The sequence below is a fragment of the Manihot esculenta genome, chromosome 5, assembly GCF_001659605.2.
Source record: "Manihot esculenta cultivar AM560-2 chromosome 5, M.esculenta_v8, whole genome shotgun sequence".
Lineage (NCBI taxonomy): Eukaryota > Viridiplantae > Streptophyta > Magnoliopsida > Malpighiales > Euphorbiaceae > Manihot > Manihot esculenta.
In genome coordinates this window covers 14136063-14150705 of record NC_035165.2, presented here as the reverse complement: position 1 = coordinate 14150705, position 14643 = coordinate 14136063, and the positions used below count along the sequence as shown (strand labels likewise).

Genomic DNA, 14643 nt, shown 5'->3' with positions numbered 1-14643 from the left:
AAATAAGTAATACGGTTCCACTGAAATAAAGAAAGAAAGACCTGGACATCTTAATACCCAAATTTATTATCAAGACTTGTCCTCCTCTGGATAAGACGAGTCTTGACACAAAGATACTGTTAAAGAAGAACAGTCCACCATATTCCAGTTACGCTTATAATTGCGGGATCACCAACTTATTAGCTGGCGGTAGCCCTTACCAACCAGTCGGTCACATCATCGTTGGATTATCGAGAATACTAAATGTGTCTTAACCTTCTTATAGTATAAAAGGAGAAGGATTATAGAGGCAAAGGTACGCTATCTCTCTCATGCAAAAGCTCTAAGCAATTTGTTGCATTCACTCTCTTCTTCAATATGCTAACTTTAGCGTCAAAGTGGCTATCATAGATACCCACTACCTCACGTTCTTTTCTTTACAGGTCTACTCAATCATAGCATTGCTCCATTCTGGCCACATCAATAATCTCTGCAACATCATTTGGTTCTATTGTCGGAAGATCCTTTGAATCCTCTCTATTCGTTCGGATTACGACCGGTTGTCTAATATTTTTTTTTATAGAATAATATCTCTCTCTCCTTCCTCTTTCAAAATGGTCGAAAGTTCACGAGTTGCTGCTAATATCACTACCAACAAAGGTGTCATCATTTATTTCACGCTGCCAATGGTCCATGAAGCGGACCTCAATAATTTAAACAATGAGTAGATACTCCAATACATCCAGTGGTTGCAGGCTACTCTCGAAAAGTATAAGACTCCGGAGGAGGCATTGCACTTGGCTCCCGAAAGAAGGGAGAAAGTCTTTGTAGACACTCCAAAGGTTCGGACAGAAGCAGTCAAAAGGCGGCCTAAAGGAAAGACCAAATTCGAAGATGAATCAGACGAATATCCGAAAGGCATCGATTGGAAGCTAGTACAGACTGTGCAAAAGTACCAAAAGGAATAATAGGAAGAGTTCGACTTAGATAGTGCCTTGCCTCTTTCAAAAGAAATTTTAGTACAAATATTCTCAACCAAGTTCAAGCTGCCTATCTTGGACAAATATAATGGAATAGCAGATCCTAGAAGACACTTGGCAATCTTTCGAACGACCATGTAGCTTCAGGATGTCAACAATTCTGTGTTATGCTGAGTGTTTCCATCAACACGCACAGGTTTGGCTCAAAAATAGTACCAACATCTGAGCTCATGTTTAGTTCAAAACTTTACACAGTTTGCTATATTATTTAAATCCAAATTTGTTACGTGTATACCGCTTAAAAAACTTTCCTTTAACTTGCGGAAGATCCGCCAAGGAGAGGGCAAGTCTTTAAGGAGTTTTATCTTATAGTTCAATGCTGAAGGCATACAAGTGGAAGAATTAAATCACGAGATAGCGTGTAAAGCATTGAAGAAAGGAACACAAAACATCAAATTCATGGATTTTTTGATTAAAAACTCGGCCGCGATGTATCAACAGTTGATAGATAAAGCTCAGAAGTATATCAACTTGGATGACAAAGTCTAAGTATTAAAAGAGGACAATAAGGCGAACCAAAAGAAAAGTCAAAAGCCCGAGAGGCGAGGCCATGAAGGAGATTACAGGAGTTATCCCATCTCCCGAAGGAGGGATGATCAAAGTAAGTATAAAAATTATACTCCGTTAAATGACTCACGGACTCGTATCTTAATGTGGATCACGAAAAATGACGAAAAAATTAGGTGGCCGCCCAAGTTCAATCTCAAGAAAGCAGAGAAACAAGATAGGATCAAGTACTGTCGTTTCCACAACGATCATGGTCATATGACGGAAGAGTGCGGACAACTAAAAGATGAGATCGAGAGGCAGATAAGGGACGATACTCTTCGGAAATTCACCAAGAAGGGTAGGGAAGAGAGGAAACCTGAGCTCAAGGCAACAATCCCTAAAACTACCCCTGATCGAGAGCCTATAGAGGTTATATATATAATAACAGAAGGACCTAGAGATGATTAGGGAAAATTAGCATAATATAGATATAATTGCTGGTCTAGTAAGTTGAGCAAAGAACTGAAGAAGACCATTTAAAATCTCAAAGGTCATTCGCTCGAAAGTCTTGTAAGTCGGCTAAATTAAATGGCTGAGTGATTTTTCATTCCCGAGATATTTGTAAAAATTTTATCAATAATAAGTTAACGAGGTATTTTTCATATATTGTGTTCTTCAGTGACAAGAAATGATGGGATTGCCTTCCTCCAAAAAGATTAAGGAGATAAGAAGAGGCCACAAGGCAGGTTCTATCAGACCATCCAGGTGTTGGTCCCATTAAACAAGGCCACAAGGCTGGTTTCGCAGGGCCAGATCATAAGGCAGGTTCCGCCAAACCATTCGAGCGTCGGTCCCACTAAACAAGGCCACAAAGCGAGTTCCACCAGGTCAGGTCATAAGGCGGATTCTGCCAGACTATCCGGGCGTTGATCCCACTAAACAAGGCTATAAGGTGGGTTCCGCCAGGCCAGGTCACAAGGCGGGTTTCACTAGAGTATCCGAGCATCAGTCCTACTAAATAAGGTCACAAGGCGAGTTCCACCAAACCATCCAGGCATTGGTCTCACTAAACAAGGTCACAAAGCAGGCTCTGCTAGACCATCTAGACATTGGTCCCACTAAATAAGACCACAGGGTGAGTATAAGCAAAGCCAAAAGATCGAATGATGGTCTTACTAATCGAGGCTTTCGTGCCAGGCCACGAGGCTGACTTCACCCAAAATCAATTTTGCACAATCCAACCCCCTCCTTCCTAGGGGACGTGGAATTGAAAAGACATTATAATCAGATTAATCGTAGTCCTTAGCTGATATATAGAGTTAAGCAGTATGCCTGCACCTTCATGAAGATCCGCCTTCAGCTACTATTTGAAGACTATGATGATATCCTCCACATAGATCTAGTTACCCTCAGGAACAGAAAAGGAAGTACCCCATACATCTCTTTCACAAATGATAGTCATAAACAAAATAAGAGAAAGGAGGGTTCTTATACGGCGGCATAGCCGGAAAAACTTTGAATATGGCTCAAGAAATAAGACAACAGTCATAACCAAAGGCAACCGGGTGAAAGGCAAGCAAAACGATGCCAATAGCCAAGACCAGCCAAATTGCGCCATGTGTCTCAAACTGAAAAGGCAAATCATCACCTTTGAACCTAAAGAATCAAAAATCAATGGGGGACATCTAATGCTATATAACAATCGCCCAACGTAATTCATGAGTTGTCACCACAAGACGGTCCACGTGGCAAAGATTTGATAAGCAATGCAGTCCCACTCAAGAAAAGAAAGACTCGAATACCTTAACACCCGGATTCATCATCAAGGCTCGCCTTCCCCTGGGTAGGGCGAGTCTCGATATAAAGATACCATTAAACAAGGACAGTCCAGCGTACCTCCGTTCCGCTTGTAATTGATCACCTACCTATTAGCTGGCGATAGCTCTTACTAAGCAATCGACCACATCATCGCCGAATTATCAAAAAATGCTCAATTTATCTACACCTTCTTACAGTATAAAAGAGAGGCGGATCACAGGGGTAAATCTACACTATCTCTCTTGCACAAAATCTCTAAGCAATTCATTGCATTCACTCTCTTCTTCAATATACTGGTTTGAGCGTCGGAATGGCTACCATAGACACTTATCACCTCACATTCTCTTTTTTGCAAGTCTACCAAATCACAGCGTTGCTACATTCCGGCCACGTCAACAATCTAATATCTGTAATATTAATATTTTAATATAAATATTTATTTTATATTAAAATAAAATTATAATTTTAGTCACATTTTTAATTCGTCCCAAAAAAAATAAATAAATTGCTACCTTATATTAGTAGTGAAAACGAATGCAACAGTTCTCAAACCATCATTATTAACTTATGGTTAAATTTAAAATATACAAAATAATAATATACTGCTGCTTTAAAACTGCATTTTATAGTAGTGTTCATTTACTTTTAGTTTAATATAAAAATGTCACTTCTCACCATTGGGAATCTGAGATGGTTTTAGTTGTTAAAAATATAAATTGATTTAAATATTTTAGAATAAATAATCAAAGTATTAGAGGTATGCAGAAAAGAGAGGAAGAATGGAAGGAGAGAAACAATTCGACATGCAGAAAAAGAAGAAATAGAAAGAAAATGAAGACCAATTTTATCAGCTTCAAAGAAATTAGAGATAGCAGAAGCTAATGTAATTGGAAGACGGATTCTATTCATCTGGAACTTTTAGTGTTAAGTTTAATATTTATTTTTAATTATGACAAATAGATAATTTTTTATATTTAAAAATACATAATTAATATTTTTATTAATAAAAAATTTAAATTAAAATTTTTTTTTTTTAAAATGGACCTATTTGATATTAGGTGTAAAGTTATAGATTTATTTAGTTAAAATAATAAACATGAGTTGATTTGACCGCTGATAGAATTTACAAATGCTGGTCTAGACTTATTTCCGAATATAAATTTGAGTTTATAAGGCTATGATGCTGGAAGTAAAACTGTTTATTCAAAACTAAATTTAGAAATTAATTTCTCGAATTAATTATCTTTTATTTAAATTTAATTGGATTAAATTATTTAGCACAGTACAAAAAATAAACATTTAAAATTACTTTAAAATTTAATTATTATATTTCAATATTTTTTTTAAATGTAAATTAAAAGTTAAGAGAATGAAATATGAAATTTTTAAAATTTATTTAATGCATTTATCATTAAATTAAATTTGTGAGTACTGTTATATTTTTATATTTTCATTCATCTTAAAAATTTATATAATATATAAACATTTTATTAATAATAAAAATAATTAATTGGACACTTTCATATGAAAAAATACTACGATAATTAGCCTATAACATTATTTAAAACAGACTTCTCTAACAGTTAAGAGTAGGCCTTTATGTCCTAGTTCTATTATGATTCTACCATCAACCGGCATCTCTAATAACATTTTTAGTTTATCCAAACCTAGACAAGGAACTTAAAAACCTCTGCAACCAGCTAAGGACTCATTCTTTAGTCTATTAATATGAAGTAAAATATTCAGAATTTTTCTTTCAAAGCAGGAGTTTTTTTTTTTTTTTTTCTCCGAAGAAGCAGAATTTATTTCAAATTGAATTCAAATGTTTTCATAACGATGCATCTTGAAATCCTATTGTTTAGAACCATAAGATTTTAATTAAAAGCTAGCTTATGTTTTTCAGGAGTTTATTTTTATTTTTAATCAGAGAAGTTTCTTCATTTGGTGGAGACAAGAGAATCCTTGATAGCGCCTCAATCTTGCGCGTCACTTGCCCAACAAACAAAACCATCTATCTCTATCTCTCTCTCCCTCACATGTCTCTTTTGGATAAACCCCCAATCACGACAGAACCTTGAATAAACCCTTTAGAAGCAGCAGCTGCTTGATTCTTTTCGTCTTCTTTGCCCTCTCTGTTTACGTATTTTTGTGAAATTTGCGATTGGCTGAAGTGGTTGCATTCAAAGTATTTTTTTTCTCAACTTAATCTGATGCTGGGTTCTTGCAATATTGCAATTTGAAGAGAATTGAAGAGTGGGAATAACTTCCAGGTAAGCTTTGTTCACAATTTTGGTTTGTAGTTAATGAGAGTTAGTTCAAAAAGGGATTTTGGTCTTTTGATTTGAGTAGATGTGGTGAGGATTGATAGAATATCATGTGTGAAGTTGAGATTTGCTTTTTGGTGTTTTAAACTGTTCACTTTCAGTAAGTTCTCGATGTTCTTTTAACTTGAGGCTTTGGGCTTAGGTTTTTGGAGAACCTGATAGCTGGATTTGGAAAAAAAAAAAAAGTCAGGTCCTGAAGGGTTCTGACTAGAATTATTGAACTGGTGATTTGAATTCTGGGATTTGAAGAAAGGGGATATTCAATATTTTGGGTATCCGCCATGGGTTGCATTCAGATCGAAAGCAACTAGTGAATTTGGTCCTTGGGTTTTGAATAAGCAACTGGAGATGGCAACTACTAGCAAAGCCAGAAATATGCTTGAGGGTCTAGTAAGAGAAGGATCATTTAAATGGTTACTTAGCAAGCGAAGTTCTTTTGATGATGAATTTGAGGAGATGGGAAGGTCTCCATCTGCAAGCAGGAATTGGATAGCGGAACTATCTCCACTGGCTAATGTGGTTATTCGTAGATGCTCAAAGTAAGTGCTTAGTTTTATATTGCATGCTTGTTCCTTATCTTTGCTTTATTTATTCTGCATTTCTACGATATAGGTTGATTTAGAGTTTTCCATGCGTTTAGTTATCTAGTTAACTATTAGGCAGGCTAGCATTCTGCCTCTTTTTTATGACATAATCTAATGCTTATCTCGAGAGATGCGAGGATTTTTTTTTGCTTAATTATTATCTCCTCATGGACAAAGGAAACAATAATGCAGAATCCTTGGCGTCTCTGCAACTGAGCTACAGGAAAGCTTCAATCTAAAGGCTTCTGATTCAATAAAGCATCCATCCCGGTATGCAAGGAACTTTGTGGAATACTGCTGCTTCAGAGCATTGGCTCTATCTATTCAAGTAACGGGTCATCTAACTGATAAAAAGTTTCGACGATTGACATATGACATGATGCTAGCTTGGGAGACCCCAGCAGCTGCTAGCCAACCTTTGCTTAATGTGAGTTTGTTCATTAACTATGTTAGGCTTTTCCATTCTAAGCAACATCATGCTTATAAGTTATTAAATTATTGTCTGTGGTCCTTGAATGCACCTTACTATTGATGAATGTGTGGCTTTCATCTTTCTTCCAGGTAGATGAGGACTTAACAGTCGGGCTGGAGGCCTTTTTGCGGATAGCTCCAGTAGTTCCTATCATTGCTGACGTAGTTATCAGTGAAAATCTTTTTGAGGTGTTTACTAGGTCAACTGGTGGTCGACTTCAATTCTCCACCTATGACAAGTACCTAAGTGGACTAGAGAGGTAATCACGTCTCCTTATTAAATATTGAGAATTTGTTTTTAGAACACCCATTGTTACCACATTTCCTTATAAATGTTGAAGACTTGTTTTTTGGAATACCTCTTTCCCTATTAAGTTGCTGTCATTTTGTAAATGATGTTAGAATTTGAAGTTAGGCGAACTATAGCAGAATGGGGGAGCAATTTGAAGTTAGGTGGATTCTTTTTACAGAGGTTATGTAATTAGATAAAACTATCAGCCTCACCCCAGTTGGGTTTAGGACTAATATCAAGAAAACCTCCCCCAGTCTAGGATCAAACTTCCATGACACAACTGAGAAAAGTAAAATTACTGGAACTTATTCACTCAATAATCGATCACTGGAATTTCAAATTGATTTTAACAGAGAATATGATAACCTCACTGGACTTGGGCTTCTAAGCAACAAAGATCCCTAATTTTATTAAACTACTAGACTAGGTAGGACATTACATGGTCAAAGTCCTAACATATATACTTATATACGCATACATATACACACATATATAACTCCACCCTTCCCAGCAGGTCCAAAAATCAAAGATGAGCATGTAAAGTAAGCAGCAGCTAGTTGACTGAATAAACATAAAATCATAAATTAAACTAAAAGTAGAAATAGATTCTTAGGCTCCCAAATTCCATTTAATCTAGAGTCTGGACCAAATCTTTGATCTTCAATGTACTTTTCTAGAGCATCTTTTTTACTATCACGAGTTCCCTTGCATTTTAACAAGTATAATTTATCATGGTTTTTGTGGTCTAGGAAAATGGAAAAATTTTTGAAGTTGTTGATAAGTAGGGTACTATAATTCCTCAAGACCCTTTTTTTTCTCTTTCATACCACCATAGGCCATAGATAAATTGTTTCTCTGGTCTTCTGATATTTTATAATGTTTACTTAGTAGTAAATTCCTATAATCTTGTGCTGGAGCTTTGTATACCTCTATTTTCAGCTGAGATTAAATCATATTACTTTACCGAGTAAAATCATACTTGTGATTTGCAGCCCTGTTGCATTAAACAACCAAACAACATATAAAAGGCTTTAAACTTGCCAAAGGGGGTGAAGAACTTTCCTTTTGCAGTGGAATTTGCACTTTGATAAATGGAATACATGATCCAAGAAATTGAACTTATGAATTTATACAAATTGCTTGCATCCCCTTTGAAATGTTAGTTTCAGTATGTGTGTGGGGGACAAATCATGTACTGTCAGTGAATATAAAAGTCTCAGGATTTGTTAACTGTTACTACATTAAGGTTGTGTAGACCCGTAAATTAGGGTATTTTAGGACAATTACTTGTTAGATTTGAGGATAATAAGGGATTCATTTATATTGATTTGCAGTAAAATCATAGGTTCCTCATGGTTTTATGTAAACCAGCAAATCAGTATGAATTTTAAGAGCTTAGGAGAGTGGGTGGGTGACTAGGAGATACTGAAGAAAGTCTGGTTAAAAAGAAAAGGGAGAATATTAGGTGATGTTGGCTTCAATCTGAAATGTAAATATATATGTGCCAGTAAAGGAAAAAAATTCACATTAATCTGGTAAATCTTACTATTTAGGAGTGTTAAATACTTTATAGGAACTATATGGTCTACTAGAGAGTTGTTTGCTTCCCATTTATTGTTGGTTTAGAGTTTCCTACTTTGTCATTAATAACAGGTAGGATCGTCTGAATGATAATCAAATCTGTATCTTGTTCTTTTCTTGGGCTTTTGAAATGGAATTGGTATTTAATTTGGAAAGCAGTTTGTGTACTTTTCCCCTCCTCTCCTTTTCTCTCTTATCCTCTTTTCTTTCCCTCTACTGTTGTAATACCTCAAACATTTCATTAAATATCAGATATCATGCATTTATTATACTCATTCTAATAAACAATCTTTGGTTTCTTTGTTAGTATCTAAACTTGAACTTCATAGTCGTTCATATAAAATCTGTATGATTTATGATCTTTTTTTTATTTACTTCCCCTCCTCTGGTATGAGCATGCCTAACCCTACCTCAAAAATTAGCTTGTAAGGGGACGGTTGCAAACTGATGTATATAATACCCAAGACTGTTCTCTCTAACCAATGTGGGATGTGTCCTTCTTGACCCCTTTAAACTACTCTATTACCAAATGATATAAGCCTACTCAACTCCACCTCGAACTAGCGTGTAAGGGGAGGGTTGCAGGAGCTATATAACATTCAAGACCGGACTTTCTAACCAGTGTGGGAAACCTCATCATCCTCCTGCTACTCGTCCTCCTCCTCCTTCTCCTTCTTCCCTTCTCTGTCTTCCCTTCTCCTTCGTAGTTGGTCATATAAAGTCTGTGATTTATGATGTTATTTTAGTTTAGTATGACCACTATTTTTATTTTTATTTTTCCAATGTTATGGTATGTAGGCAGCTGGGTGCAGATTATCCAATTTTTATATTTTGAGGTCTTCTGTACAGGGCAATAAAAAAGATGAAGAGCCAGTCAGAATCATCACTTCTTTCTGCTGTTCGATTATCAAGAAGAGAAAAGATTCTGGAAGTGGATGGAACAGTCACCACCCAACCAGTTCTTGAACATGTTGGAATATCTGCTTGGCCAGGTAGGTTCACTTGATAAATAAAGTGGTTCAATCTTCTTTTCAAGTGCTCCTCTTTGTAAAACAGATGTGACTGATGTGAACAAACATTCTAACAGAAAATTTTTGTAAAGAAATATTTGGATGGTACAATTTTCCTTTTCTTTCACCAATTTTTTTTTTTTAATGTAAGTCAATGTGCAGCCAATTTTTCTTATACACTGTCATGTTTGCAGGTCGGCTAATTCTCACGGACCATGCACTGTACTTTGAAGCTCTTCGTGTTGTATCTTATGACAAACCCAAAGTATATGATTTATCAGATGATCTAAAACAAGTTGTCAAACCAGAGTTAACTGGACCATGGGGCACCCGACTTTTTGACAAGGCGGTCTTGTATAAGTCTATTTCCTTGTAAGGCATGATTGATATATATTTCTTCTATTATTGAATAAGTGTTTACTTCTGATTTCGTCATATTAGATCTGCAGTCTCATTCTCTCTTAAATCTTAATTGAGAACTTCTGAAGTCTCTATTGATTATTAATCTGTAAATACTTCCTGCAGATCAGAACCAGTTGTTATGGAGTTTCCTGAGCTTAAAGGGCATAGTCGCCGTGATTACTGGCTAGCTATTATCCGGGAAATTTTGTATGTTCACAGATTCATAAATAAGTTTCAAATAACAGGAGTTGAACGGGAAGAAGCACTTTCAAAGGCTGTCCTTGGAATTCTACGACTACAAGCCATTCAAGATATTAGCTCTGTAAATACTGTTCGATTTGAGTCTCTTCTTATGTTTAATCTTTGTGATCAACTTCCTGGTGGAGATTTGATACTAGAAACTCTTGCAAGCATGTCTTCCATGAGAGCAGTAGAACGCACTAATGATTTTAAGGCTGGAGGTGGAATGTATTCAATCTCAGCATTGGCCATGCTTTCCAATTTAGGATTTGTATTTGGAACAAGTTCAAGTGATGAAAATGAGGCTGCACTTGCTGTGGGGGAGATAGCTGTGGGAGAGATGAGTTCATTGGAAAGAGCTGTTAAGGAATCTAGAAACAGCTATAAAAAGGCGGTTCTAGCACAAGAAACAGTTGATGGAGTTAAAGTAGATGGCATTGACACCAATTTGGCAGTAATGAAGGTAATACTGATAATATCATTTAATTACTTCCACTGCTTTTTTGCAACCATATATATTCTGAAAGATGCTTCTTCCTCCCTTTGTTGTTTTGCCATTTACTTGCCATTATTCTTATTGAGTGTGAATTATAATTGAAGATGAAACCTTTGGTTGACTTGAAGTGCAGAATAATATTATGTTTCCTATCAGTGATAGCATTGTGAATGATCTCTTAGTCATCCGAGTTTATGTGTCAGAACTTGTAAAAGGTTTGGAGAGTGGGCTGGACACCTTATTCTTTAATTTATTTTAATATGCGTTCATACGAGTGGTTGAGATGTTTTACACATTAAAATGACTAGTCAAGTTAATGTTGCAATCCAACTATTTATATTTTCCCCTTTCATTTATAGATTTCGCTGTTGAGTGCTCAACGCTCCCCATCAAGTGCAACCAAATGGTTGGCACTTGACAATCAACTATTGTTAATCCAATATGGACTCAATTATGCAAACTTATGGGTGACTCAAACCCACAACTCAATCTAGCCTCTGCCATATTAAATTTTGGAGAGATTGCTGGAAAAATACCTTGACGTATTTTAATATAAGCCTAAACAATTCATTAAGTTGCTTTACACATCAAAATGTCTAGTCAATGCAATCTTACAATCAACCATTTATATTTGCCCTTTCATTTCATAGATATTCTATGTGGGACTTCCCACAGTATTTATGCTGTCAAATATGTGTATTACAGTTGCTTAGCATATCAAACTGTTTATACTGTGTCATCAAATGGGACCTTATAACGTTCTCTTTTTTATTGTCTTCATCCAACATATTTTACCTCCCTACTTCAATTCCACTATAATCTAACATGATTTCCTTGTAATTTGTTCTCATCTGTTTCCAGGAGCTGCTTCACCCTGTCATGGAAGTTGGAAAGGGGCTTCTTTCCTTGGCATATTGGGATGATCCTATGAAATCTTTGGTTTTCTGTATTATTTTTTCTTATGTCATTTGGAGGTAAGACAAATTTTTAACGTTATAGATTTCCGATGAGCATCTAAGTAAATATTGATGTGAGAAAATCGAGTTGTTCCAATAATATTGGACTATATTTTTGAATAGTTAATGTTGCTTTATCTATTTTTGTTTTTTCATGCTTTTGCATTTACCAAAGCAATGAATGGCAAGATATTGCAGTGGTTTGTCTAAGTCGAGTTGTCAATACTGCACAATTTACCTAGGATGTGCCAAGAATTAGGTCATACCTAGCTTATCTGTTTTCTGCCTTTTGCAATGAGATGTTTGATGATATGATGGGAGCTGGAACTCACTAGGTTTTTAGTACTGTTATGTCTACCTCTCTTTGCTTATAGTTCTGATAGGAATGGAAACATGGCAGGGAAGTGACAGGAGTGCAGAGGAATTGTGGATTTACCCATCCCTGACCCTCTTCTCATATGTAACTGTCGCCAAGTTGTAATCCAGTATTTCAGTTTGGGAGCAAATTTTACTTTTATCTTTGCCATGTTAGCGGACTTAGTTGTGTGTTGCCTTACCCAGGTGCCTAGATAACTGAGCAGCTCACATTTGACTACACTGCATTTACCAACCTCTCCTGTCACAGAGTGTTTTATCCATGCATTTATCGAGTATAGTTGAAAGGGCTGAACATTGCTTGGTTGAATGCATTATTGTGTTAAATTGCTCAGAATGGAATATTGCTCTCTGTGGTTGTACCCTTCTAAAAATACAAATTCATATTCTTGATGTGTGAAGTGGGATGAGGCATTAATAAGCCTCATTATAGTTGTTTGCATCATGCGGCACCCATAGGATTAATTAGCTTGGTGGTTGTCACACCTGTCAACTTAAGCAAAGTCCCAAGCCTTGAAAGATAGTCCCTTGTGTTTCTTTATTAGATGTTTTTGAGAATATGATATTTCTTTATTGGTTTTCCCTTGTTAACGTAACTGTGGTTTTTAGAGAGAACAATAAAAAGGATTGTTAGAGAAACAGAAATATAAATCTAGGGGAGATTAGTTGCATGTTTTATAATACATCAATATTCCCTGCACACATTATACTGTTAGGTTTACTTCATGAGAACTTACAGGATTTTTTTCTCAGGGGATGGTTGGCTTATGCTTTTGGAATTATATTCATCTTTCTTTCAATCTTTATGGTGCTTACCGGATTCTTTAACCAAGGAAGCCCCATCAATGAACTTAAGGTAACAGCACCTCCACCAATGACCACAATGGAGCAGCTTTTGGCTGTTCAGAATGCAATTTCTCAGGCTGAGCAGCTCATCCAAGATGGAAACATTTTTCTTCTCAAGTTTCGTGCCTTATTGCTGTCCATTTTCCCTCAGGTTTCTTTCTTTTTGTTTCCACTGGCTTAAGCATCTCTCTCTCTCTCTCTCTAACTTAAGTTCATCAAAAGCATGGTTCATCCTTCCATTCAGAGTTATAGCCATTTTCTTCTAGCATGTAACGATACTTGTTTGGTGTCTGAAATGACAGGCGAGCGAGAAATTTGCAGCAGCACTCGTATGCATTGCTTTAATCCTAGTTTTCATACCTGTGAAGTACTTAGTTCTAATGAGCTTTTTGGAGGCATTTACAAGGTATTCACCTCCTAGGAAAGCAAGCAGTGAAAGATGGGAAAGGAGATTGAGAGAATGGTGGTTTAGCATACCTGCAGCCCCTGTAGCTCTCGAGAGAGGAAATGAAGACAAGAAAAAGAAATGATTGAAGCTTGTAATTTTGTGCAACAGAATATGCATGTATATGTACAGTAATCAGAATATCCAGGGGAGTGTAAATTTCAACAATAAATAATAATTGGAAGAAAAAAAATCATCTGCTTGAATCTCTATTAGTCCTAGGAATGAATGACTGTGAAAGATCTTGTCCTATGCTTGCAGGGAAAGGTGATGTACCTTCCCCCAAACAAAAGGTGGTTGAGAAATGCTTTCCGTCTTTTGTGTTGTTTTTTATGCTCCATTTTTATAATTGCTTGTTGGTCATCCTCTACACCTGTAGCCATTCCTATTCAGCTAGTGGGTTCATTCTCCCTTGATAAATTTATATTTACAATTGTGCCATTCCTTGCCTTTTTCGTATTTTATTTCTTTTAGTTTTTAAATTTTTCGTAACACCAATTTAATTTAAATACAAAAAATGAATACAAGTAGGGTATCACACAATCTGAAATTCACCTACTCGAATTCATCTCAAAATTGATTATTACTATACAAATAATTTCTCGTTACATACAAATATAATTATAATTAATAATTTTATTTTAAAAATTGATATTTTTAAATAAATATTTAAATGGGAACGTAAAAAAAATTTATAAATATTATTATAAAATATATATTTTATTTTAAATTAAATTAATTAGTGATATAAATAAATTTAGATAATGAATATCTAATATATAAAATTTGAAATTTATTTATATTCATTGCGAAGTTAATTTTGAATACTCAAATATACTCGATTATATTTCTGGATAGATTTCAGGATCTAAATAGGTGTAACTTGTTTCAATTGGTTGATGCTGCATAAGGTACAAGTTGCAATGAATCATTTCTAGTTTACAAGAATATCAAATTGAAGAATTTCAAGTGAGAGAAGCAAAACTGTTGTTTGAGTTGGACAAGTTGAGGAGATGAACAATAAGCTAATGGAAGAATTGAAGTCATATATTGACGAAATTGCAAATTTGAAAAAAAAAAAGATAGAGATTTGAAAAAGTGAAAGGAGAATTTAGAAACAAATGCTTGCACAAATAGCTTGGCAAAATTTATTTTTGTTTGTTGATGGGATGGTTTGGAATTGTAATTATCTTTTTATGTACTGAAAATGAAAATAGTAATAACAAACTATTTGCCACAATTTGTGGGAAACGTGTACTCGGAATTTTGTGAGCACTTCCTGAGTTTGTACAATT

General features: G+C 35.4%; 1 protein-coding gene across 1 annotated transcript; it reads left to right on the top strand.

Moving 5' to 3' along the window:
- The first annotated feature begins 5110 nt into the window (after positions 1-5110).
- LOC110607732 lies at positions 5111-13676 on the top strand. Its single transcript, XM_021746884.2, has 10 exons — positions 5111-5596; positions 5793-6189; positions 6427-6661; positions 6796-6965; positions 9428-9570; positions 9783-9960; positions 10114-10693; positions 11588-11700; positions 12811-13054; positions 13206-13676. Exons 2-10 carry the CDS (start codon positions 5999-6001, stop codon positions 13431-13433), a joined length of 2082 nt encoding a protein of 693 aa, XP_021602576.1. The 5' UTR covers positions 5111-5596; positions 5793-5998; the 3' UTR covers positions 13434-13676.
- The last annotated feature ends 967 nt before the right edge of the window (positions 13677-14643 follow it).